The sequence below is a fragment of the Poecilia formosa genome, unplaced genomic scaffold, assembly GCF_000485575.1.
Source record: "Poecilia formosa unplaced genomic scaffold, Poecilia_formosa-5.1.2 Scaffold73, whole genome shotgun sequence".
Classification (NCBI taxonomy): domain Eukaryota; kingdom Metazoa; phylum Chordata; class Actinopteri; order Cyprinodontiformes; family Poeciliidae; genus Poecilia; species Poecilia formosa.
The window spans coordinates 276,209-302,918 of record NW_006800012.1 but is presented as its reverse complement, the minus strand read 5'-3'; the positions used below and the strand labels follow the sequence as shown (position 1 = coordinate 302,918).

The following is a 26,710-nucleotide window of genomic DNA, read 5'->3' as shown; positions in this document are numbered from 1 at the left end:
CCATATAGGACTGAAAGAAAAACAAACAGCAGCACTTCTCCAAACTGCAGCCTGTCAAAGTGTTAATACTTCTGCACCATTCTCACCTTTTGTTTCAGTAACAAACTCTGATGTATTTTAGTTTATGTGACACATCAACATAATGACGAAGAGGAAGGAAGACGATACCGAGTTATCTGCTGGAAAACTTGCTGAGCTTTTTAACAATTTTAATGAATACATTTTTCACAAAAATGATATGAAAGAACGTGATTTTAATATACATAAAATCTAGCTTTTGTTCTTTCTATCTCATACTTTTCAGATTTGTACCTCCAAAAACTGAATATCATTTATCTTCTTTTTAGTTGCAGCTTGACAAAATGTGAAAAAGTTCACACTTTCATGTCGTGTAGGCGTGTGTGTGTGTGTTCCTTATGTACTTGTTAGGACGGTCCTCCTCTTGCACTGCTCCTCCACGCCGCCGTGTTTCTTCCCCGACAGCGTGTACGGCGTCTCGAACACAAAGTTTCTGATGTTGTGGCACTTCTCAAAGTCCGTCTTCTTCTCTGGGGCCTCCTTCTCGTCGAAGTAGGGCTTGACGAATGTCACCTGGACGTAGGCGAACCTGGAGTCCAGCTCCTTGGTGTTCACCTGAAACATCAGCCAGAAGGTTTAAGAAAAGAATAGATGTGGAAAGAATCAAAGAGCCACTGAGGGAAGGAGACGACGGCATCCAAAAGCAACTTTCCAACCGCAATACATAAAGGAATTTGTGTAAAAAGTTGAATCATTTGGCTTAAACATCACATGTAATCCTGACTGGTACCTCTGAAAGCATTCAGATATCAGATCAATCTATCAGCTGAGACTCTATAATAACTCATCATGCTGGAGAAAGAACATTTCCCAGCATTATCTTGGACTAATGATATTTTCTGAGTCAACACAGCAGTGAGGCTGCAAAGCCAAACACATTATTTACATTCCAGACTGTGTTTCAGCTCCAACTGCAGCTCTCCAATTAAAGTGACCGTCGGTCTGCTGCCGGCACCTTGTTGGAGTCTTGAATGATCTTGACGTTTTCTGGACCAAACTTGTCGCCGTAGAGGGTGAGCAGGCGCTGCGAGATCTCGGACAGGCCGGTGAGTTTGGGCTCTTTGTAGATGTACTCCTTTCCATCCTCTTCCTCGAAGAAACCCTGCCGACGAGAACAGAAGCTCGCTGAGGATCAGCTCTGCTTTACAACATGGAACATGCTCCACAAGATAAACATCTGTCTGTTTATTGAACTCGCCGCAGCGAGTCGGTGAACACGACCTCGGCTTTAAGTGCTTCCAGTTAGATGAGCTATTTCTGCCAAGATTTCAACTTCTACTTTTTGATTTCTCGTGTTGCTTTGTGAAGTGCATTATTCTCTGTAATACTGCAACCAGCCCAACACCACACTCCACAGCCAGGATTGTGTTCTCAAGCTTCTCATTTTGCCTCTAACTATAACAAAAGTAATCATGGCCAAAAAACATATTTTAGTTCCAAAAACTAAAGTCTTCGTCCCTGTAAGCATTTACAAACTGTAATCTGTATTTTTGGCTTCCTCCTTGCTGAGTGGCGTTTCAGTCCGTTTCAGTTCCATCTTGTTTTCCTTAGGTAAAGATTAATCTACTGATTCAAGTACTTAGATTATTAAAATACCTTGAGGCAGATAATTTGCCTTGAATCTTCATTAATTGGTGCTTTACGGTTTAACGCGCCATGTTCCAGACGGATGATTATTTGTGTTGCGCAACGCTCTCACTTCTGCCTATAAGTTGTTGACGAATGCTAAGTGTTAGCATAACAAACGTCCTCTTTTCCTCAGAAATGTCCACTTTTCATGTTCTGTCTTCTGACTGAAGACGAATATGTAAACTACAAGCTGGACTATCGACATTTTAATACATCTTTCTAAGCCTTCTGCTTTATTATCTTTATTAAATTGAATACAATTTCAATTTTTAAAAATTTTTCCCAGGTTGACTTAAAAAGTCAGATCCATTTTATAAGCTTCTAAGCCTATCACAGTATTTGCCAATGTTTTACTTTATCAAATTTTTTTTATTCGATTACTCGATTAATCGTCAGTTGATAGATACAACTGTTGATTGATAGATTACTCAACTACTAAAATAATGGTTTACCACAGCCTATTTCACTGTGACAATGACATTCACTAGTAATGGTTGGTGATAGTCACTTATTTTATCATGATAGTTTGTGGTACTATTGTGATAAATGTAAAAATGATGTTACTGTAAGGCAGAGACAACCCCACAAACACAAAAATTGCTCTTGACAAACATTCCATTTGAATTCAGAACGCCACTTACTTAAATTAGTGAATGGTGCGGATTAACAACATTTAATCATATTTTTCAATTTACCGATATTTATTTATGAAAAATTCTTAAAAGACACAGTATTATACAATATTAGTGCATATAAACTTCTAGGTAATGTAAATTTTCCTGCAAAAATTCTCAGTAATAATTTGTCATTCCAACAAAAAAAAGAGGAAAAATTTACGTATGATTTGCGAGAGAGCAGTGACATTTATCCTGAGTGAAGCCTCTCTCCTGGATGAATAAACCCTGCAGAACGTACCTGCCCATAAAAAGCCACTCTGAAATACGTCCCCAGCAGCCTGCGGCCTGACTGGATCACCTCCATGATTTTGTTGTAGGCTCTGTGCAGAGTGTCATAGAGGCGGCTCAGTTTCTGAAACACAACCAGTCAGAAGAAACAAGTCATTTATAGGATCTGTTTCATGTTCACGGAGTAAACAGAGGATTTCACACAGCATAAGGAATTAATACACAGATAAGATAAAACCAGGAGCCGATGAAAACAAACACAGTCACTGCCGTGTCTCCACCCACAGCATGAGGCTGTCACAGACACGGATACGGTTGACGTCCCAAAATTAAGAAAATCTACTACAGTCAGTTTCAGAAAATTGTTCAATTGAACAAGAACAAGTTTCTATAATTCTTTGCTTACAAATGGTCATTTAAAAATGGGTCTGAAGTTCTTGTGTGTGGAGGAACTGAGATTTTTTCTCTTCAGATGGAATTTAGCAACGGTGGCGTTAAATGATTTGGAAAAGATTTCACTCTGAGGAGCATATTTACCATGGGAAATCAATGACTTTAAAAGAAGCCAGAGAGAATTTAATGATGCCCGTATTTCAACTAACAGTGGAATTGCTGTTTTAATTCTGAGAATAATTGTTTACCGTCAAGTGAAGATTGACGGTACCAATGTTCACTTCAAACTATAACCTCTCCCTTCAGGTATGTGCGTCTTTGTGTTAGTCTATCGCATAGAAGATCAATAAAAGGCTTTAAGCTGAGCTTGTAATGGCACAAAATGTGCAGCTACTAAATACCTTTGCAAGACTCTGTAAGTAACCCAGCAGGTTAAACTGGAAACTAAGACCCTCCACTGACTGGAAGGAGACGTATTAAAAAGAAGAGACGGTTTGTTTGGTCTGTCTCAGGTTACGGACTGGCAGCTTTTAGGACAAACTTTCAACATGCCTGAGAGTCAGGAGGAGAAAAAAACAAAATATTTTGTTAACAATGACTGACATCTAGTTACTACTTCAAAATAAAAGCATGTTGATGGAGATGTTCTACCTCCCACTGCTCTCAAAGGCCTGTTTTCTTTCCCTGGTGTTTAAACTGAAATAGTTTGAGCCGTTTTTAAACTTTTATGCAGCCTGTGAGGATGTTTTCCAGATGAAATGACCAGACAGTGAACAGCTTCATTACTGCTCAGCAGGAACATCCCTCAGGTATTTTTTACATGCACTCATGCTACCATAAACCAGAAAGTCTGGGCCCTTTTTAACACCTTGTAGCTCTCAGGCACGGTTCAGAATTGGTGCTACCATGTGGCTTCATCTAACCAAAGAAAAAACTTTCACTGAAAATTGTTACTATAGCCGAGTTCATTTGTCGCCTAGTGATTTAGTGTTCTTGTTAACTTTGAGAGTTTAGCACGCTTAGCAATACGCTATGTTTTAGCACATGGTGAACATCAACCTGACTGAATTTAGTGCTTTAATGATTTAGCATTAGCTTCTGCTAAATGTTGGTGTAGCACTTTAGAATTAACAGAACTAATGTTATTTTATTGGTGCTTTAGGATTAGTGCAACTACCTTTACAGTTAGAAGTTCCCACCACTGTTAACATGCTTTATCCATTTAAATATTTTGTGATTATGATTATCCACAATGTAAAGCACTGAGTGGTCAGTATGACTATTTTAGATTCAGTCCATTTACTATTTCCTGCCAAATCTACAGATATATGATTAAAACGTTACCTATTAAACCACCATCTTTACAAGAACAATGGTGAGTTATCAAGCTAGTTTAGAAACGTCACCCTGTGTTTCACAGTGACGCCCTAGTCACAGTGATACTGGAAAGGCAAACATGGAGCATTAAAAACAGTCTGAAATATGTTTTTTAATACAGATCAGTTCAGTGAGCAGACGATGCGTAAACAAGCTCACTTCATTAATCTGTTTCATTCTCTTGACTTTCACAGCCAGTCAGTTGGGGTCTAGCGAGTCCCTTCCTTTAGGACAGAGAAAATCAGTGTTGCGTAAAAAGCCCTTATGACTCAGAACAAGTCGAGCAGGTTGAGGTAAACGGCTCAGTGGGCGGAATGCTAAAAGTTTCACTGTCAAAGAAAGTGACTGGCAGGTCCGATTATGACAACAACAAACAAAACCTGAGCCGGACTGATGCGATACCTCGTATTCATGGCGTTTCTCATAGATGGGGATGATAAGCTTGGCGATGTGTGTGATGAGCTCATAACGCTCGGCTTTCCACAGGGCCTCCACACACACCTCCAGGTGCTCCACCAGGACTTCCTGAGAAACAGGACAGAGGGAAGGGTAAACTCTGAACTCTACTGTGATGAAAAGAGTCAAAATCAATGGAGCTAAAAATGTATTTTCTTGATAAAAAGCAGAGTCTTCTTTGACATATTATCAGAATCGGGGCTTTTGAAAAGCAAACAGTCGTGTTTATTATAAGAAAATGAAATCCCAGGGCTGCGACAGACTGGCGACCTGTCCAGGATGTACCCCGCCTCTCGCCCGGAACGTTAGCTGGAGATAGGCACCAGCACCCCTCCCGACCCCACTGAGGGACAAGGGTGTTCAGAAAATGGATGGATGGATGGAAATCCCAGGGCCACACCTCAGTGTAATACACATCCTGCATTCCTGTGTCCTCCTTCATGGCCGCTTCCTCCTCGATGTTAAGGGTGACCTTCTTGAACGCAGTCAGACCGCAGGGGAACAACTCTGATTGACGAGGAGCAGAAAAAAAAAGAAATAAAAATTCTGACACGATTGATCGACTCATACCAGTAGCGAAGGCACCGGCTCTGAGTAAATTCACATGAACACACTTGTCGCTTTAAGGAATTCACCTCGCACAAACACACGTAGCACAATGTGGGTCATGGCTACGTCGTGTCATGACTTGGTCCCAAATGGAAGCAGATATAACTCAAAGATGCATGTGATTCTTTGCAGATAAACAACCCGCTGTCACTGCTGACAGCCGCCTCGCATTTGCTTAGCGGATTATTTTAAGGTGAGATTTGCATGAGATAGAAGCTAGTTGTGAGATGATGGTTTTGGCCAGACACCTCCTTTGCATGCAGCGGCGCACAGGGAGGTCTTTCGATGCTGGAGGACATTTTCCTGAAGTACCACAGCAGGAAAATGATCACTCAGGTCGACCAGTGATGGTTTTGCAGCCTGGTTGGCTGTTTGCAGTCCAGTCCGGGGTTGTAATAGTTTTGAGTTTTTGAACAAAATAGTTCAGTTTTACTTCATTGTGACTTTGTTTGCCTAATACAGTTAATTTTCATTAGTTCTTAGAGTGTGTTTACTAGTTTTTATTAGTTACTATGGTAACTCTGTATTTGAAGGGGTGAGCATAAGACTGACATGACTGTCAAACATAAAGGAGTCTTCATGCAAATAAATAATGACACTTTGAATGCAAAGTTGACACTTTTAATGAGTTTTTATGCAAATTTTATTAAAACTTTCCATTAAAATTGTCATTAACCAAATAATGCAAAGCTTACACTTTTAATGGACTTTTAATGCAACTTTTAGTGCAACGTATCATTAAAGTGTCATTATGCCATAAAGTGAATGACGCCTTATGACAAATAGTTGTAAACATTAATGAACACGCCTTCATGTTCATGACCACTGTTACATTATTGTCACTGTAATGTCACGTTAATGACTGTGTCATGTTAGTCTTATGCACACTCCTTCAAATAAAGTGTTACCATTATTATTAGTTAAACGTTGTTTAGTTTTAGTTTAGCTTTTATTCGTTATAGTAGTTTTAGTTTTTTCATGCTAACAAAACTAAACAAACATGCTTAGATTACCTAAATGTAATCTTACCTAAGATTACACTCAGGTAACCTCAGATTACCTGAGTTCATTTTTAAGCGCAGAATTTAAAAAATCAGGGATACTCAACCAAAGGTACCATTTTCAAAAAAATGTATTAAATTATTGTTGAACAACCAACTGACTGGTGTTTTGTCTCAACCTCTGCTGTCGCCATTTCGCAGACTCGTGTAAGCCAGGCGTGCCGTAATTTGCCGACAGCTGATGTAAACCTCTTGTGAGGACTGGGAAGGGGGCGCAAATCAATTTCACCTCAGTTCAAAAGGCTAATAAATAGATTCATAAACATGAAAATGAAAGACATCATATCTATAATTTCAGCATGTTTTAGTTTTATAAATGCATGGTATAGTTCCAGTTAGTTTTAGTTTTTTTCCCTATTAATTACCATTTTCATTTGTTTCAGTTAACGAAAATGTTAACTCAGTTTTAGTTTTTGTTGGTTTGTTAGTTTTAGTTCTCAGGAATCTTAAGCAGCCAATCGCTGTCAAACATGACGCTTTAACCCAGCAGAGTTATTATTAGTCCTCAGGTGGGGATAAAAACAAAGGCTTGTTTTTGTGTTCAGACTTACTTTTTCTGTACAGATATTCAGCAACCAGCGCGGCCACATGAACGTAGCACATGGCAGCCTGCGAAGAGAGAGAGGCACAAACAAACCAACTGGATGGGTTCAGTTTGTCTCAGAGCAGAACGGGAAACAGAAACAAGCATAAAGGAACATAAAACTAACTTACAACTGAGGCCAAGACAAACTGGAATGGAATCTAACACTACGGCATACCTCATCCTGCCATCACAATGTCACAATGACAGAGATAGTTGATGCATCGTCAGCTGGAAAATCATTTTCAACACACAAACACGCAATGCAGTCAGATCTGACTGTAAACACACACATTTTGTTTTCAAAGTCGTTTTCGGTTTTATATATATATATATACACACACACATATATATTCTTTTTTTTTAACCTAAAACCAGAAGAAAGGAACTTATTTTCAAAAAGTGTTCAAATGAAAAAAACTAAACATGTAAAACAAAAAAAAAATCTAAGATACAAGAACAATATAAGACCGAAAACAAATATGTTAAAATTTCTGGTTCTGCATTAAAAATGACATTTTTGAATCTTTAAATGCAGCAGTGTAATCTATCTGAACAACCACGCCTCCTCTTTGTTCGAAGATATTTTTACCTCCCTTATCACGCCATCTGTTCTGGGTGGTGGCTGACTATGTAATCCTCTGTATTTCATAATATTTATACCACAGAAAACGTGTTATTAATTAGGAGTTCCTAAAGGGTCAAGCTGACTTAAGAAGTCAAAATATCACTTTTGACTATGTGTTGTTTTATATATTTACTTCTTTTTTTTTTACCAGTGTAGGAAAAAATATATAATTTATAAAAAACTTTCTTTTTTGTAAATTCAGCTTGGACTTTAAATGGGACCTACAGAAGAGGATTAGGGCCACAAAAAAAAGCAGAATTCTGTCTTGGATGGACATGAAGAAAAGCTCCTCATTGCAACTGGTAAACATGGTGGAGGGCACGTGATGCTGTGGGCCTGAGGCTCTGATTGGCTGGTATTAATATCAGAGTGAGGTTAAACAATTCAAGTGTGCAGAAGGATATACTTCTCCAGTGGTTCATAAAACAATTAAAATAGTTTTGAGATAGCCGTAGACACACTGAGTGTTGAATGATGTTTGCAGTTGTTAATAAAACTCCTTTAAGATCCTCTTCATGCTCCACTTGTTTCATATGGTCTCTTAGATGGAAACAACATGTCCAAACAGCCAATGAAAGTCTTACTGACTGTCCGTAATGGCCATTCTTATTTTGTCCTTTTTAATTCCAACTACTCTCCCTTAATTATTGCCTTCCTTAATTACTGTCTTCAGTAGGAGTCTCAAATCAATCATCAGTTTATGGTTTTACTGTCCAACACTTCAATCAGCAGCTCGTACACATTAAAGGACAGCAGGGGGTGGATCCTGAGTGCTGTGCAGATATTTGCGCAGGGCGTGTATCTGAGAAAAGGGCTCAACCTCTTAAATATAAAACTCTCTCTCTCTCTCTCTCTCTGTTGTTCAAATTGTTGTTGTGTGACAAAGAAAGTGAAAATATTAAAAGAATTTTAGAGCACATAAAATCAATTAGCCAAGACAGCAATGACCGGTTAGAGCACATAGCCTTCGCAGGGCGTAAAAAAGACATAAACGTGTTTGCAGCGAGAGCCCAGAATGAACCTGCTGCCCGTGTTTCCTTTCAGATACCTCAGACAGGTCTCCGTTCTTCAGGTGAGCTCTGGCCATGCTGTCCAGCCAGGTCCGGCGCAGCTCCGGTGTGCTGGCATAGGACAGCGCCAGGCTGTACTGGAGGTCCAGGAGCATCTCGGGGTCTTTCTCGTGCTCTCTCATCTGGGCCGTGGCCATCAGAACCGTCCGGATCCGCATGGTCAGACCCTTCACCTCACCGGGGAACGCTGTGGACTGCGGGGCACGCAGCAAACACACAACTTCATTAACTCATGTCAGGACATGTGTCAACAGACTAATTTAACACAGTGATAAGAAATATCAGCTGTGTTTCTACTGACCATATAATTGCTCAGTTTCTCATTTTGAAAATAAATTTGCTCAATTTCGAATAACGATGATGTGTGCTTTTGGCCGTATCGAAATTAGAACGGAAATAATTTTTTCACAAGTCACATGAGCAACAGCTGGATGTTGCCACTAACACAATTATTATTACTTATATTATTTTAACATTATATTTGGATTTTTTTCCCTTGTAATATTTCTCTTTTTCTTTTTATCAATGTATTTCATTATCGTTTTTGTCCAGCACTTTGGTGCAGTTTTAAACCGGATTTTAAAGTGCTACATAAATAAATTTGACATTGGCAAACCATGAAGAAGACGAAGACAGGAAGTAGTTGGAGGATCATGTTTTTTTAATGGCTTATCGAGTGAATAAACTTATTCATGTTATTTTAAATTAATTGATTACATTGAAACACAGCAGTTGTGAAATTGTGTTTTGTCGACTGTAGGTGGAATATTGACAAAGTTTTATGCACATTTGAAATGGGTACGCAGATTTAAAACCTGCTTTAACCCAACAAGGCTCCTGATTGGCTACAGTTGGACACCAACTGTATTGAACAGTTAGAAATTAACTTCTTTAAACTAAAATTGAGCAAACCTTAGACTAAACCAACTATGAAGCACAGAGGTGTCAGAATCACACTGAAGACACATAAACCCTTTTTCTTCTCCTCATTGTCTGAAGTCAAATTAGACCAAATTTGTAAATTCAGATTTTTTTCTAGACAATAAGAAATAAATCTGATATTTTCTCCCTTATTACTGTGGCATGTAGCAAATAAAAATATTATTGGTCATATTATTGGTCATTCAACCTGACCTAAAATATGACCAGTTTGGTCTAATTTAACTTCAGACTGTGAGACAAAAACAAAAAAAAGGTGTGTGTGTGTGTGTGTGTCTTTCTATTGGGTGTATGTAAACTTCTGGTTATAGCTGTAGAGATACTGAAAGCGTTGTACAAAGTAGGCAACATAATGAAGAAGGGAAACTACCCTCAAATCCCTCAACTTCCCCTCCAATCAGCAGCCAGACAGTTGGACATTGTTTCAGTATATATTCAATACTATGTTGGTGAAGCGCTTTAGCATTAGTGGAACTAACGCTTCTGATTAGTGCTATAGTGTTAGCAGCACAACTAAATTTGTACTTAGCGGTGCCCACCACTAACAACAATAATTCGACACAGAAATGGTTTCCGACTACCCCTAGAGGACGCTAGTTTAATAGAGCTTAACAATTCTGCTAACAAAAGTCATAGATGCATATTTCTACCTAGATATATGGAGTTCATGATGACTCCAAAAAATGTGTGAAGAACATTTATCCAAATGTTGATGAGGGTGTATGTATATATCTGACCTTGTGCTAATTAGGGAACAAATGAACTCAGCACTAGAACCACTGTCAGCCTATCCGGCCCACAGCATGATACATCCACCACCCTGACAACAATATGTTCAAACCCAATTCTTACATTTAAAAATAGTTACATATGTACTTCATATAAACACTCCACCCTGAAAAAGGGACCAGTTAAATCATGAAAGCTATATTAATATGACTTCTAGGCCCATAACTGAACCTGCTCAGGTTTTAGAGTAAACAAACCACCAACTACAAACAAACTGGTTCTACTCCGGATTTCAGTTTGATCAAATCTGAAATGAAAGAACAACCAGACTTGGACCACAAAGGTGTCTTTGAGCAGAATCCTGCTTTTATGGGACAATTTTAGGGAGCATCTCGTCTACCTTCATAGCCTTGTCGCTGTTTGCAAAGTTGTTGATGATGGAAAGCGACTCCTGGAAACGGGAACTGCCTGTCAGTGCCACGTCAGAGATCAGCTGGCTCACTGCGATGATGATCTGCGGAGGGTAAGAAAGAAAAAACAACAAAAAAACACGGGACACAAAAAAGAAGAAGAAAAAAACAGTTTAAATGCTTTAAATAGGGAAAAAGTGAAGTGAGAGTTGTGAATGTTTGTATTTAATTAATCTCTCAGAGAAGCACGTGACTGGACCCATCGGGTGGACCTGATGCCCTACCTGCAGGTGCGTGCGCAGGAAGGTCTTCCTCTTGGTGAACTCGTAGTTGTTTCTCATGAGCAGGTAGAGCAGTGCCGACGCCTCGGCCCGCAGGACGGCCAGCTTGGAGACGCAGCATTTGAGCACCTCGCAGCACAGGTCCTCACACAGCGTCACACGGCCCTTAAACAGCACAGACGGGAACTGTGGGGGCGACGGAGGGGGCAGTGTGTTAGTCAGTGGATTAAAAGCAGATCCAAGACAGCCACTGAGATTAGGACATAAAGTTAGGAACGGCACGAAGGGAAGTGAGCAGGAAACAGCAGAGGAAATTAGAAAGCATAAGTCTGAGGCACGATGCACAGGACGGTTGAAACGCTGTGGACGCGCTTCTCTGAAGGAGAAAACATCATGAGTAATGTTCTGATTCTAACTTTGCTTTGCAAACAAATAAAAAAGATGCCACTAAGAATTCCCTTGTGATTACAGAGTGTGTACAGAGTTCTCCATGTCAGACATTAAACATGCCAAAGCAGGGAACGGCATTAAAAGGAACTCATAAAAACACTGGTACAGAGCAAACAGTACAAAGGATTCACACCTTTGTCAACATTAATATGTATAATTAAATATTTTTCTAGAACTGAGGAAGACTGAAGGAGAAATCAGATTTTCCGAAGTACTATAACGCAGCTGATGTTAACTCAACGTTAAAAGTGAAGAAGCATCGACTAAAAGTGAAAAACAAGGGATAGAGATTCCTTGATAGGGTTTCTGGAATCCAGCAGAAACGACCAGATAATCTGCAGTTATGCTTCACATGGCCTAATAATTTATCTGATCCAAATCTGAAACCAAAATGCTGCTGTCTCGACAGACCAAATCGAAGTTGTAGTTTACAGTTTTGAGACGCTCCATGAAAAGGAGGAACTCTATGATTTATCTGCTGACCACTTTTCAGAGTTGCTCTAGTTAAATCCAACTGCTTTAAATCACTGGTTGGTTTATTGGGAACGGTACAAAGAGTAGTTGACGGTCAACTCTTAAAGATAATTTCTGTTTCATATTTTAGAGAGAGAATGGATACCCTCCTGAAGTAGTCACTCCTTGTTTTTTGTGATCTCTCTGAGCAATGTGCTGCTGCTGTGCAGTTCCTGCATGTTAGCGGATTTTTCTGTGTAACGCAACTCAGAAAAATATTAGTGGAAAGTTCACCTGTTTGCACAGATTTTTTTATAGATCATATCTATAATATTTGAAAGAAAACACAGAACAGGAAGCTGAAACACCTAGACTCAATGCTACTTGAAACACTACTGGTTGGTGTTTGCAAAGCAGCCAATCCAGGAGAGCCATTTATTTCCCTTCGCGCTGATTGGGTGTACTCCCAAGAGTGGAAATAAGGAAGACTGTCGTTGTTAGCTTCTGCTAAGACGGTTATCACTATGTGTATTAATGTATATTAAGCCATATTTGGTGTTTGAATTATTAAAATATGTAGTTCTGTTTTCGTAGTATTTCTGGATGGCTGTGATCTCTAACCGCCACAAATACCACAGATCTCCAAGCTTTGAACATTGCCTGGCTTAAGTTTCACCCTCAAAACTTAAGCCAGGCACAGAGAAATTTCAGCAGAAAAGCAACCAAAAGGCACAGGAAAGAAATCATTTGAATTTAAGTCATTGCTTTAGTTTTCACCAAATATCATGTTGGCATACTGATTTAGCTTTCACTAAATACTGTATTGATAAGATACTGTATTGATAAGAAGAAAAGATTTCCATTGCTGACAGGAAGCTGTAAAAGGTCCTGTATGCAAATTTGTAAATTTGAAGTTTTTGAGTAACATCCAAAATGATTTTAGTGGAACGTCACTCTGAACACACCGTCCCATCGATCAACTGTTCAGCCATCATTATAGGTATAATTATATTAGACTCCAGAATGACTGTTGAGGGGAGGAGGGTAAGTCTGATGATGAAAGATCAAAGGACTCAACCTTCTGTTTGATTGGTGGAGCTGCTGTTGTTGGATCTTTATCCAAACTGACATGAAGCACAAAAACAAACCTCCCTTCTTCAGCCCTCTGATCCAACTTGGGTAACTGCTTTCAGGTATCTGGGAAGCAGTTGCTCACTTCCCAGAGTTCTGGGTAACTGGAATTCAGTTACCTGAGAAACTCAGCAACCTGAATAAGCAGCCATCTAGTTAAAAAGTGGGAATTTCAACATGACGACGGCCAGAGACATTGCCTGCAGTACGTCTTACAAACAGCTATTTAAGCTTTACTTTCCGTAAGTAAACACAACTTTTAATTTGTTCAATTTAGAGTTGCAGATGTTAACCCTAACCCTAACATTCTCACATGTGTATCCACCACAGCTTGCAACTGTAAATGTGAGGAGCAGCCATGTTGAAATGCAAAGTCGGCCTGTCGTGTTTAGTGTGATGAGAAAGAGTATTAGCCTTCACAATATTGCAAATTGCAGACGTTAACCTGGCGCAATATGCAATTAATCAATTAATCGCATGATAAATTAAAATCAGCTTGATCATTCTGATTTCTGAATATTCAAAAAATATTGATGACCATTCTGATCATCAATATTTTTTGAAGGCCAATTTGATAGAGACTTCATGATCCATTTTATTTATGGTTTTGGTTGTGTGTTTTTTTAAATTTTATTTATGTTTTATTTATTGACTTTGAGTGTTTTATTTTGGATATATGATACATCTTCAGTGTTAAATGTTCTCCACAAATTTAAAATTTGTCTTCCAGAGATCGAACTTCCATTAACAATACATTTCTTGAAAATGGTTCCACAACAATATTATTGTTTATTGCAATAACTATTGGAAGAATTTGTCGTCCAGTAAAATTTCCGTATTGTGTCATGCCGAGTTACAGATCAATTTCCCAGTTCAGAGAAGAAATGGAACGCAGCATTAATCTAAGAGAACATTTGAGTTCAGCAGATCAAGTCTCACTGCAGCTGCTTAGCATAAGGATGAAACGAAGAAGCTCCTCAGTGTTTCACACTCTGTTAGAGCGACAAAGTGCAGAAACTGATATCGCAGGATGCTACTTGGAAGTCGTCTTTTGGGAAGTGTGTGCGCTCACTTCACTTGTCTGGGCTTCCCGAATTGAGTTAAAAATGTAAATAAGAAATAAAAAACATTGTATACAAGAGTGGGAAATCTAAGATGGAGTGTAAACTGGGATAAACATGTTGAACAAGAACAGAGAAGAGCTTCTCGTTCAGGATGTGAAAAAAATAAAATAAAATAAATAAATGAAAACCTCATAAAACCTCAAACACCTGCTATGTCCAAACCGAGACAACTAGTCACCTCTCTCTCTCTGTGTGTGTGTGTGTGTGTGTGTGTGTGTGTGTGCGTGTGTGTGTGTGTGTGTGCGTGTGTGTGAACCTTGTTGATGAAACCTCGGAGCGCGGCGAACACGTGTCTGATAGCAGCTTCCGACTGGCCCACCTTCAGGAAGGTCAGGTAGACGTCAAACACTTTCCTCATCAGGGGGTTGTGACCGTCACTGTCCAGCAGCTGGGTCTGGAACGAGTACGGGTCAGCCTCGTCGTCACCATGGTGTCCATCTGCAGGTGTGGCGTGTGAGGGTGTGTGTGCTGACCTTAAAACACTGGGAGAAGAGAGAGAGGACGTCCAGGACACTCAGGGACACCTCGGTGGCGATGTTGCCCTCCAGCAGAGCCTGATGGTGGATCTCTGCCTCCGACGGCCCCGCCCCTTCAAACACAGACACAGAGGAGTTGTTTATTACAAAAACATATTCAGTTGGCGTTGCAGATTCACAATGTGTCCAAAAAAAGAGAGGTTTTCCATGTTGTCTCCTCTTCTCTAATTTGATGATTGACAAGTGATGAACCAACACTACAAAAAAAACCCAATAAATCTTACCAAGTATTTTTACGATACTAATTCCTCCATATTAATGAAAAAGTACTAGTTACACTGACTGATCATTTCTCCTAAAACATGACATTTTCCCATGTTATAAGTGAAATAATCTGTCAGTGGAATATTAAGGCCTTAACACAAGCTCCTTCCCATAAGTTACTTGTAAGTTAGTTTTGTCTAAGATGTTTGCACTAGAAACTGAAATGGAAACTAGACCAAAACTTCTTATTAAGGCTTTCCGGCCATAATGAGCACAAAGCTTGAAACACTGTACCATCTGTCAAACATGGCGGCGGCTGCATCATGCTGTAGGCATGTTCCACTTCCAGTGGCACTGAAGGCCCGAACAAAGAGGCTTTATTGGGCACAAAATGGGTGTGGACAAAATGAAAGTCGTTTAACCAAATATTTATCCACTTTTTTGCAACTGACATCATTTTTCTCTTGGTTTGCATGTTTGGACAAGAACTCGCGCTGGTTTTGGATGCTGTGCAGCTGGGAGGATTTTTGCTCAGACTTTTTTTTTTTTTTTTAACTTTCAGACAGTTGATATGATGCATCACTGTAAGATGTTGCTTTTACAACTGGGAGCAGCTGATTAGCATCTCAAAAGATCAACTGACACCTGAACTACGACCCCAAACCGCAAAGAGAAGGAGGAAGTTGAAACCATCCATCGTGACAGACCAGACTCTTAATGTTTCAGGCGGAGATTTGAAGAGAAGAGGCAAAAGCAAATGAGGTGGATTAGTAGTGATGATGTCATCGAATACATGTTACTATGAAATATGACCTTTGCTGCCCAGATGTTGAGCTGACAGCGTTTCATGGACATCTTCAGATTTGCAACAAGACTGACTGCTACTGGAGATCCTTCCTGCACCATCACTCATTACTCTGGAACCTCATGACTCTTTGAAGATACTTGGATGAGATTTAGGACAACGTTTAAATTCCATTTAGGATATCTGAGATATTATTGAATTGTGATGTTATTTATTTCTCTAACACACAATTAACAGATAATAAATGGACCTGTGACATATTTGTTTTCTTTGGTGTGGATTGTATTTCTGAGGCACGTTTTTATAAAAATGAAAATCTGTTTAAAAAGATAACACCGAACACAGGGGATTGGTTTCAGAAACGATTGAGTCCACATGAGGCCGCACATACAGAGTAGTTTTAAACATGCCACACCAATAGAGGACAGTGTAGCACAAAGTTAACACCTTTGTCAGCCAATCACACTGCTTCAAAACAATCACGACTTCTTGTTAAACATGACGCCAGGAGCTTCATTTGTGTCAACAGTTCTAGTTATATAGGTTAGACTACTTTCAGATAGTGTATTAGAATATAAAGTTAATAAAACACAAAACGATGTTAAATGGGAATCCTGTCAAAGCAAGTATGCCGATAGATCACTGCACTATTTGTCACAGACTGTAATGCACGTGACCCTAGGTCTCTATTTTCAAACACAAAACCCAAATTTCTCAAGTTACTTTTATAACTACTAATTTTTAGTGATATTAAACTGAGTGTGGATTAAAGGCCAAACCGTATAAAAATGTATTTGTCATGTTACATAGGGTCTAGCCCTGAGGCCTACGGAGGCATCAGACATTCAGGCACGTCATCCATCACTAGTGGCAGCTTTCTTCATATCCTGAACATATGCAAAAAAAAACAAACAAACAAAACAGCAACACATTACTCTGGAACCTATGTTGCTGATTCGAATCTTGACACAAACAAGTTAGGCAAGAGGACGAGCGTGTGTCTGCAACGGAGCCAACCTGTGTTTACATTAACAACAACATTCAGAGCTTTACAGCCAATCCGTCTGGCATTTATCTTCTTTCATAGAGATCCTCAGCTTGCAGGTAAATGACAGAGCGGATCACGCATGGTTGCATTCGTCTGCATGTTGGTCACGTCTGCAGTCACCATCCTGAACTGGTTCCAACACCGTTGCTTTTTGGTGTACCTTTGCTTGTTTAAGGCCAGTCTGGGAGCCACTCATGCTATTTGTGTTTCTTTAGAAGGCCTCAGGGAAGAACAACACAGACTGTCAGATTAGCCACCTAATCTCATCAATTACCGCGTATCGGTGAAGCAGAAACCATGTTTTCATAGCTGCTGTCTTGCTGGTGCCAGCAGTTTGTTTGCCACAGATGTAGTCGCATCTGTTTGCTGGCAGTAAAATAAAATAAATTATATGGTTAGCATTTCTAAATTAGCATGCAGGATAAGTACTTCCACACTGTCTTTAAAACATTTTATGAATTCAAACCCAGGTAATAATGATGGTGAGTTCTTTTTATTATTTGATGTATATTTCTTTGCCATGTATTCCCTTTATTATTTTTTTCTCCAACTGAAGACTGCTAGCATGCCACTGGACTGTTGTGACATGCTAACAGCTCCAAACCCGGGCAGCAGAGACGATATTCCACAGCAACATCAGTTGTTGGCAAACACTGCCGATCCAGTTCGTTTGTTTTTGCCGATCCTCTTTTAATTCTTCCAGATGCAGCAGAGAACTGTCCAAACATGCAACGTCTCAACTAAAAAAATATTAACTAAAACCTACAAAAAGAACAAATCAGAGCCTGATCATTTTATAAATGTGAGATTTTGAAAAAATGTCTCCAATCCATTTAAAATATGAACCCAACCATTACTACAAGGATGCATTTTTCAATTGTTTGGTTTAGGTTGGCTGTAAAATCCACTATAGATTACAGATCGCTGGCTCTACAATTTCCTCTTCATGTCCTCACAAAACCCTTTCAGAAATGCACCAAGCGCACTGAGAGAACCTGATGTGTTTCCACAGTAACATGAATACAACCCAATACTTTTGCATATCTGTTTCCACTTTACTAAACAGTGTCAGTTCCTTCCCAAGAAACGGTTGAGTGGGTAAACGTCATAGAGACGGTGTTTAGCATACTGCAAACCAGAGGAGAAGGTTACCTATGTTGAGGGTGAGGGAGGTTTCCATGGTGCTGAACTGGTGATTCTTGGTCTGCATCAGGCTAGCGCGGTTGTAGCGCATGGCCGGCATTGTCTGAGACTTCCTGTCTGAGGAGAAGAGCTTCGACACGCATACGTCCTGGCTCCTGGACCGGAAGGCAGGAAGGATTTTTTGGTTAATATGCAGATGTGATCAGAACTTTTTTTTTTCACCAGTGGAAGGACAGATCAGAACAGAGCTGAAAAAGGGCATTTGAGTCCAGCTTTTTTTTAATTTTTTTTTTTTTTTTAACACATTCTCTCTGGTATATGTCATACAATCACTTAATTTATTTTGTGTATTCTTAGTAACTGACCACAGTTTTTGTAAAAATAAATAAATACAATTAATCTGTTTTCACTTGTCAAAAATGTCAAATTGTATAGATGTAACATCTAGACATTGACATCTAGAGAGACCAATGAACCAAATGTTTTTGGACTATGGGGAAGTCGGAGCATCCAAAGAGAATCCTTCCATGTGTTCCAGGCTTTTATTTTAACACTATAGAAGTGGAGTTTGTCAAAATTGATTTATTTATTCTTCAAAATCATTTTGTTTCGTCAAAAATATATTTGACAATTGCACAATTAGATGCAATTTCAAATTTGAAATGTCAAATTTATTTTTGACATTTCAAAAATAAATTCTAATGAAAATGTGGAAATTTCGGAAAAAAAGTGCTTTAAAAAAAGTTTTCCGATGAGGTGTTTTTTTTGTTTGTTTTTTTTTTTTGCAATATCAAAAATGTGTTTATTTGGCAAAACTGCAACGGAAACAGTTTTTTTTTTGCATCACATGAGTTGTGATCAACAACCATATTTTGCCACCTGCACAAACCACGAAGAAGAAAAAGACAGGAAGTAGTTGGAGGATGATGGCGCAGCATGTCTTTATGTTTTTAATGACTTATTGCATTAACAAACTTATTCACGTGTGATTTTAAATGCCTTTCTTATTTAATGGAAACACCTCAACTGAGGATTTGTGGGGCTTTTCGACATTAGCAGAATATCAACAAAATTCTTCACATTTGTAATTAAAACATAGCTACATTCAGCTCAGCATTCAATGATCCTGAATGTCTCTGCTGTGAAGTCAACCTGCTGGATCCGAGATGAACAAAGAAGGACATATGAGTGGAGAGAAAATGTCAAATCCACACAGAAAAGATCCCAGAGGGAAAGCCAATGTGGAAGCTCATGTTTTACCTGCCAATTAAAGTCAAACTTTTTTTTGTAAACTCAGTTAAGACGTAATCTGTTGAAAAATTGGACTGTAGTACAAACCCTGGGATCAGATGACATGTTGACAGATGACAGCTGATATGCCCAAGCTATACTTAAGTTAAGGTGCTGTCGGCTTACCTGCCAATGCTTCTCTTTCCAATGTATCGAAACTGGATAATACAAGTCCTGGAGGGGGGGGGAAAAAACATGGAGATAACCTCTTAAATTCACTGTTATTTCATTGCATAACAGAGAACAAGTTTTTCCCTGCTGGTGGCAGGGAAAACAACGTGAACAAAGATTAGGCGTGATGGGACAGGTTCCTAGTTTCACTACAAGCTCAGCGGGTGTAAACAGGCCAACATGGAGCGAGTTGGTTCTACTTTCACGTTCTACTCACTCCAGCAAGCTGAGGAAATTCATGATGTCCTGAGGGCTGATTTTGCTCCAGTAGGCCATCAGAGTCTCTGGAAGACAGCGTGAGTTCATGAGGCGACACTGAGGTGTATTCTGAATGGTGTGTGTCGGTCAGTGACTGACCTTCTGATAAGGTCTTCACGATGTGCAGGAAGGAGAACAGGAGACCCTTGATCTCATAGAGCCCCAGCCTGCCGGCGGGCGGCCCTGCGCTGCTGCTCATGGTGGAGCCGCGGCGCTGCAGCTGAAAGCACACACAGGAACACACGGTCACCAGGGCAAATCAGCACCTCTCGCAGCTATGGCGTGGTCAGATGACATTCATAAAAACAGTTTTTTCTGTGTTGGAATGTAAACCATAAAGCGCGCTCGGCGCTGCTGCCTGCATTCCTCTGGCTTCAGACACACCGGAGGGACTCTGCTGTCATCACAGCAGTCAGATCACTTCTGTTGGATTCCGACTGGGCGAGCTCCGGAGCCCGTTTTTACCGGATTTCCACCAACGTACTGGCACCCTCACCAGGTCAACAAATCTGTCACCAAACGCTGACAGAAGCAAGATGAAAAAATATTCGAAAACTAGCAGCTAATGACAAAAAAACATCCACATTTTACCAGCTGCATTGAGTCAAGCATTTTTTTTGTGTGTGGATGTTTTTGTTGTTGAACCTGTGTCTGTCTATAAACACACAGGAAACCAAACAAGTTCCCTGTCTGGGGCTTGTTTGGTTTAAGTCCCAGACAGGGAAAACCTTTTAGCCCTGATAAGCAACCAGGGATTTGCACTGACTATCTTTACTCAAGAGAAAAGTGTTCAGCTGAAAGCGCCATGGTTACATTCATTTCTGTTGATTTTTCTTGTTGTAACTTTGTCTACATGAATGATTTATCTAAACTGTCAAATGAAAAAAGCTCGAAGGAGCTTACTGTCACTCCTACTGGTGTAAAAGAAACATATTCAAAATAAACAACGCTTAGCCTGGTGGAGGCGCAAGTAAAGTCTGGTGGCCCGCCAGGCTGACAATACTGGATTGTGAATCAGGATGCATATCTGGTGATATGCATACATAAATTGGCTGGCCAATTAATCTAACCCCATTTTCTTAACTTTGGGAGATCTGTGATCGGCCGATAAGTCCACGTAAAATTGATCTAATCTACCTACATAAAGGTCAGGAAATCAGCCAATGTCCCCATTTGCTCTGCTGTGACAGGGAGCTTACTGACCTGTCCAGTGGTTAATAATAGTCACCATATTAAACTTAAAAGTAACCACAAAGATTTTGGAAACTGTAATTTGGAAAAAAAAAAGAAGAGAAAAAATTCTTACATTTTAAAAACTATCCCAGATAAAAAGCTAGTTTCCAAAAATGTAGCTTCTCTGGCTCCTGCAGAATCTGTGACGTACGTCACAAAACTGAAACGCAGATTAAGACAAATCAGAACCCCACATCTTTGTTTGTAAAAAATGAATCCCATGTGCAAACACATCCGTACTCCTTAACAACCAGTGCGAAACACAGGCATGGTGGTGAAATGAAAACATTTTTTCAACTTTTTTTAGTAGGATTTTGAAATCCAGAATGAAAAAATATTTATTTTCTGAACTCTTGGGGTGAGAAAGTAGAGAACAAAACTACACCATCACGTTGTAGCATCTTCAATATGTTACACCCTCATTTTTATGTAGTAGCCTACGTTCCCCCCACAGATAAAAACTGAGAATGCTATAGGACAGGCATTATACGTTAAAATAAAAAATTAAATAATGCTAAAATAATAGTGTGTCAACTAGCATTGCGACTCAGTATTTTAGTTTCCCAATCTGTGTGTTCTTTCACATATATCAGACATGCGCCATAAAAATTTCTGTACATGTTTTTTTTTCAGTTTTGTGTTTTTCATTTTTTGACTTGTGTATGAAAAGATTAAAAATAACTGAAATAAATAAATATAAACAAGTGTAAAAAAATAATAATTAGAGAATATGTGAATACTGATATTGAACTGAACTGCTCAGCACAGGTTTAATAATGCAGCTTTTATTTAAATCGTGGCTGTTGAGCAGCATCATTTTTTGTGTAGGCAGCAAATGCAGAGGAAAAGACTCTGAGCGTTGACTCTTGTTCCAACCTGTTTACCAGGAATTTCGGTTTTGCTTGGTAACCGTAGAATAACTTGGAATGTGGCGGTGCCTTGTCTTCAGTGCTTTTAAACTAAAGCCTGTTAAAAAGGTGATGAATATGACTTTGAAGCCATCATATGTTAACCTGAGTACGGGTCTAGTTGATGTTCTTCTATGCTAACAGAAAAAAGGCATCCACGTTTAATAAAACAAATCTCAATATTGTGTTGACTGTGAACACTCAACTGTACTGAGGAACTTGCCAATGTTCACATGAAGTGTTTTTCTGCTGAGAGGTGGGACACTTGGAGCAAAATGAAACAAACCGAGGTGCAGTTCTGTCTTGTTTAATGAACCACAGGAATGGTAAAGGCTTAGTCATGTTGGGATTAACCTGCTACGCCAAAAGATACAACTACATCTTTCCAAGAGGATCCGAAACAGATAGCAGAGGGTCAGAGTGTTTAGGCAGCTGGAGGGGGGGAAGCCCCTTGTCTTTAGGCAGTTTGAGTCAATTGCATTTTTATTGCTTCTGGATGTCAAATAAGTACCAGCATCACACTTACACCAGCTCCACATCAAAGTTTTACAATTATTTCTGCAGAACTTCAAAACACTGTGAATAAGGTGGAACTGTAAAGCTTTAAATAGTACAAGATGCTGCGATAATAGTTTTATTGTATAAAAACTGCAGGGTTTTTATACAATAAAAACCCTGCAATTTTTATTGCAGGGTTTTTTGTAAAAACAAAAAAATTTGTTTTTACAAAAACCACAACATTTTGCTTTCTGGGTCAATAATATAAAAAATGTAATATTTAAACTTATGTCATATTGAATATAAAATTCAAAGAGTTGGCTTGAGGAGGGAAACAGTTTCGTTTACGGCACACTGTAAGCGGAGTTAATGGTGAAATGGATGTTAGATTAAAAAAAAGTAATGCAATCTCTTTATTTTTGGTGTAAAATGAATAAAGTATATATTTAGATTTACATGAAAAAACTCATAAAAACGTGTCATTACATGTGATGGTGGGGGATTGTCCACATCTGGAAGTCTGTCTGTGCTCTCATCTCGTAAACTGTGTTCTAGTAGACTGAGTGTGGTCCTGTTAGTACCAACCGCTCTGTGTGGGATTCCATGAATAGGACTTTAATTTCTCATCCCACTCTGTTGTTTGTATCAGTGGATTAATGTGAGACCTTCTCACCTCCATGCTGTCTGCTGTTCCTGAGTCCATAAACAGAGAGCCTCTGGAGTCCTCTCTCCTCACAGCTTGGCCGTTCAGCAGCGCGAGACCTGCAGCCGGAGCAGCACACAGCATAATGTCAGTCTGCAGAACACCATCCATCAGAAGGTCGCTGATTCTCCTCAGAACCATCAGCTCACGGCTCTCTGGAGACACAGCAGAGCTCTCCAATGCAGCAGTTTAAACTTTACACAAAGCACGGTGTGACTCTGACTGTGTAAACATGGACGGCAGAAAACAGGAGGTGGTGAAACCGGCTTTGAGAAGCACATGAAAGATTTAAAGTTGAAGATGATGATGCTTTCTTTGTCGTTTGCAACTCAACAGGCACCACGGCCCATTAAACATTAAAAGATGAGGGGGTTTTTATTTATTTTTTGTAAGGAAACGACATTCTGATTGAGACGTCATTATGACCGCTGTAATCGTTGCAGCACCTTTCAGACGCTGAATAAATGACAGCTAGGAAATCGCAATTAGCGGTAAACGCAGAGAGGGCGCCTGTGCTCTTTACCCAATCAACAAACCAATCAGCGTCTTGGCTAATGAACCGTCATCACTGCAGTCTACAAAACTGATCAAAACACGGCGATGTCCGCTGTATTTGAACATTGCCGTACTTCCTTTTGATATTAATGTGGGGTCCGCACCCTTTCTATGCTGCAACTTTCATCTCATGTCACCAGTGAGTGATGTATGAATCAAGAAGTCTTTAATGTGATGGAGGAGTCCGGCCTGGGAATGTTCTATATGCTGAGCAACTAATGCCAAGAAGAAATGAGCAGTAATGTAGCGCGCTCGCACTAGTCTGGTGCTCAGCTGTGGCTTTCACACTGAGTGCTGCTAATGCATTAAGTTGTGTGTTGCGTAAATGCAGCTGCGGTGCTGCGGGAGCCCCTTAGGGTGATGACACCGGGAGATGTGTAAACAGGAAGAGGTCGGCCGGTCAGGTTGTGGCTCTCCACTCACCGTGGTCTTTCTCCATGACCGTGCTGATCCTCCGGCTGTCCGTGGAGCTGCTTGATATCAGCTCGTCTCTGGAGCCCTGCGGACCGCAGAGGCAGATTCACACAGAGATACAGAGAGCTGACTTCAGGTCCTGTTCCACTCAACCGGACTTTAGCGCAACGAAAATGGAACAAAGTTTGTATTTGACTGAAATACAACTTCTTCTAATTAGAACAAATTAGAACTTGTTCTAATTCTTTGGATGTCTGAAACAACACATGTACCTTAGTGCTCACATATAGCTGCTATTCAAATGGTTCAACCACCATTATCAATTACAGGGTTTCCTCCTGAGTTACGCTGGTCAACAGCCAAAAAATAACTGTCTGGGTTTTTCAACTGTTTGATGTGCTGAATCCTAAAATCATATTGGTTTTGCTCAATCAGGTCAACTTTCTGAACTATGGAGCAACATGAGCATCAAAATGCAGGACTTGTTCTCACATCTGGAGAATCTGATCAATGAGTGATGAGCAGGAGGAGAGATTCCATCAGGACAGGACAGAGACGGAGAATTTTACAGAATGAAGACGTAATGTTCAGTTCACATGTACTTAACATTATCAGTGTTTATTATTCAATTTACAGAAATCTGAGTTTGTAACATTTAATTAATACACTCTGTTAGAAAACAATTTTTTTCTCCTAAGACTTTTTTTGGATGAGAAATATTTACAGAAATGAACTGATAATGTCACAAAAATGTCATCAATTTAGTTAAAAGATCGAATTTCTCTAAAGCAAATTATTACCTGACCTGATTGGGAAAAATTTATGTCATTTTAGGATTCAGTGGTGCAAAATAGTCCTAATTCATTGAAAAAAACATAAGACAACTTCCAGGAAATATTTATTTGTAACCCAGTGTTGTCAGCCTGGTGGGCTGCCAGGCTTTACTTACCCCCTGCCAGGCTAAAGCTAGGCTATAGCTAATGCACTGAACTCCGCGCAAGAAGGAAGAACAGCCTGCATGCACTGAGGCATGGTTAATTTCTCTGTATTGGTTAACATATTTTCAGATCCTGTCACTGATTATAATATATTCATTAGTCTTCTATCTTGTTTAGTTCATTTTATGGAACCACAGCATTTTACTACATCCAGTATACTTATGACAATATTGAACATTCATCTATATGCACTGTCCCATTTACATGGAAATGAATGACTCAATCAAATTGTGGATTATTGATTCAATGAGTTGATGTCACAGAGTCCCATACACACAACAGCAGACTGGCTCCAGAGGAATATAGATGGGCGGGGCAATGGGTTATCTTAGGGGGACAAGGGATGCTTTTTACTGTAAACAAAATTTCAAATAAAATAACCATGATTATTAATACAAAATAAATAACACTTATGTAAACAGTGATATGTAGAGAATGCTGAGTAACTGTGCTCAGATTTGCATAAACACAGAATGTCTAGAAAAGAGAACAAGAGTCGAGATGTTGCAATGACTTAGTCAGAGACCAGACCAGATCTCAAACCATCAACATTCTGTTTCACAACCTTTCACAACTGAATGTCAGTAAACCTCAACTCAATGAGGCAACACTGACAGGAAGGAGCCCACAGATCTTCACTTCGCTGCAGGTGCTGCTGATAAGGCGATAGGGAACATGGTTATGGTAAGGTGTTGCTGCAAAAGTTGGTTTGTAACAAGCTGTCATCACATTCAGTGGTCATTTGGTTCCCACAGTGCTTCTGTATTTAGCCTCAGCTTTTGTCTTTTCAGCAGCAGAAGTCTAATGTAACTCATCTGACGCTGCCATAATGCTATAATGCCAATATAAAAACCTTAGCCAAGAAAGAGGAGGAACTTAGTTTGCCATGACTGTGCATCGTAAATCTGTGGCATCATGGTTTCTCTTCCTTTGAAGAAATCTGGTTTGGACTTCAAAATAATAATAAAAAATGTAGCATAAAACTTAAAATAATGGAAACTGTGATACTGTACTGTGATTGTATTTCAGGGTGAATTTCGTCAATAACAACAACATGTAAGAGTGTAACAAGGTAAATTAACTCACATTCAGACCAAGTCCAAGACTTGACATCTGCGGCTGGGCCGACAGCTGCTTCAGGTTCTGGTAGAGCAGCTCGTAAAGTGGCAGGTACAGCGTGCAGATCCTGGCCTGCTGGTTCTGAGACGTTCACAAAGAGCAGATCAGCGCTTCACTTTGGTCTTTAAGGGAAAACCAAATTCTTTCTGACATATGAAGAAATGATGACTAAAATCATCCAACAAGTTTCAGTTATCAAATTCTCAAAACATTATAAAGTGAACAAGAAAGGAGACGCTGGCTGATTTTCGGACCTATGCAGAGGCAGAGAAGATCGGCTGATTTCCCAAAATTAACTAAATCTTGGCCAATTAATTGAGAACTATTGCTTTACAAATATATGCGCTTGAAATTTTTTATATGAAGTCTGAAACCTTAGAGAAAATGTATAGTAAAAATATGTAGTAAATTATGTAAGCCAAAAAAAAAATAAAAAATTAAAGAGCCTCCAAAAAATACATACTGACCTCTTTTCATTGTGACAAGAAAAACAAAAAGCAGCAGGATAATTTATTTTAATT

The 26,710-nt window shown here is 39.5% G+C and overlaps 1 protein-coding gene across 5 annotated transcripts in view; it reads right to left on the bottom strand.

Moving 5' to 3' along the window:
* Positions 1 to 26,710, bottom strand: part of dock11 (dedicator of cytokinesis 11) — an 81,527-nt gene that overhangs the window by 9,652 nt on the left and 45,165 nt on the right. For 4 of the 5 annotated variants that reach the window (XM_007555821.2, XM_016673347.1, XM_016673348.1 and 1 more), the window contains 18 exons: positions 26,157 to 26,270; positions 24,082 to 24,157; positions 23,074 to 23,162; positions 19,861 to 19,981; positions 19,721 to 19,787; positions 19,459 to 19,506; positions 18,052 to 18,197; positions 14,780 to 14,895; positions 14,563 to 14,700; positions 11,152 to 11,334; positions 10,858 to 10,971; positions 8,768 to 8,983; positions 7,060 to 7,117; positions 5,239 to 5,345; positions 4,785 to 4,907; positions 2,623 to 2,736; positions 1,034 to 1,180; positions 423 to 633 (listed from right to left, as the gene is read on the bottom strand). In XM_007555821.2, the coding sequence (XP_007555883.1) occupies positions 423 to 633; positions 1,034 to 1,180; positions 2,623 to 2,736; positions 4,785 to 4,907; positions 5,239 to 5,345; positions 7,060 to 7,117; positions 8,768 to 8,983; positions 10,858 to 10,971; positions 11,152 to 11,334; positions 14,563 to 14,700; positions 14,780 to 14,895; positions 18,052 to 18,197; positions 19,459 to 19,506; positions 19,721 to 19,787; positions 19,861 to 19,981; positions 23,074 to 23,162; positions 24,082 to 24,157; positions 26,157 to 26,270 (2,188 nt within the window). Of the gene's footprint in view, positions 1 to 422; positions 634 to 964; positions 1,181 to 2,622; positions 2,737 to 4,784; positions 4,908 to 5,238; positions 5,346 to 7,059; positions 7,118 to 8,767; positions 8,984 to 10,857; positions 10,972 to 11,151; positions 11,335 to 14,562; positions 14,701 to 14,779; positions 14,896 to 18,051; positions 18,198 to 19,458; positions 19,507 to 19,720; positions 19,788 to 19,860; positions 19,982 to 23,073; positions 23,163 to 24,081; positions 24,158 to 26,156; positions 26,271 to 26,710 lie in introns of those variants that run through there. The other variant, XM_016673350.1, reaches the window with a different exon arrangement.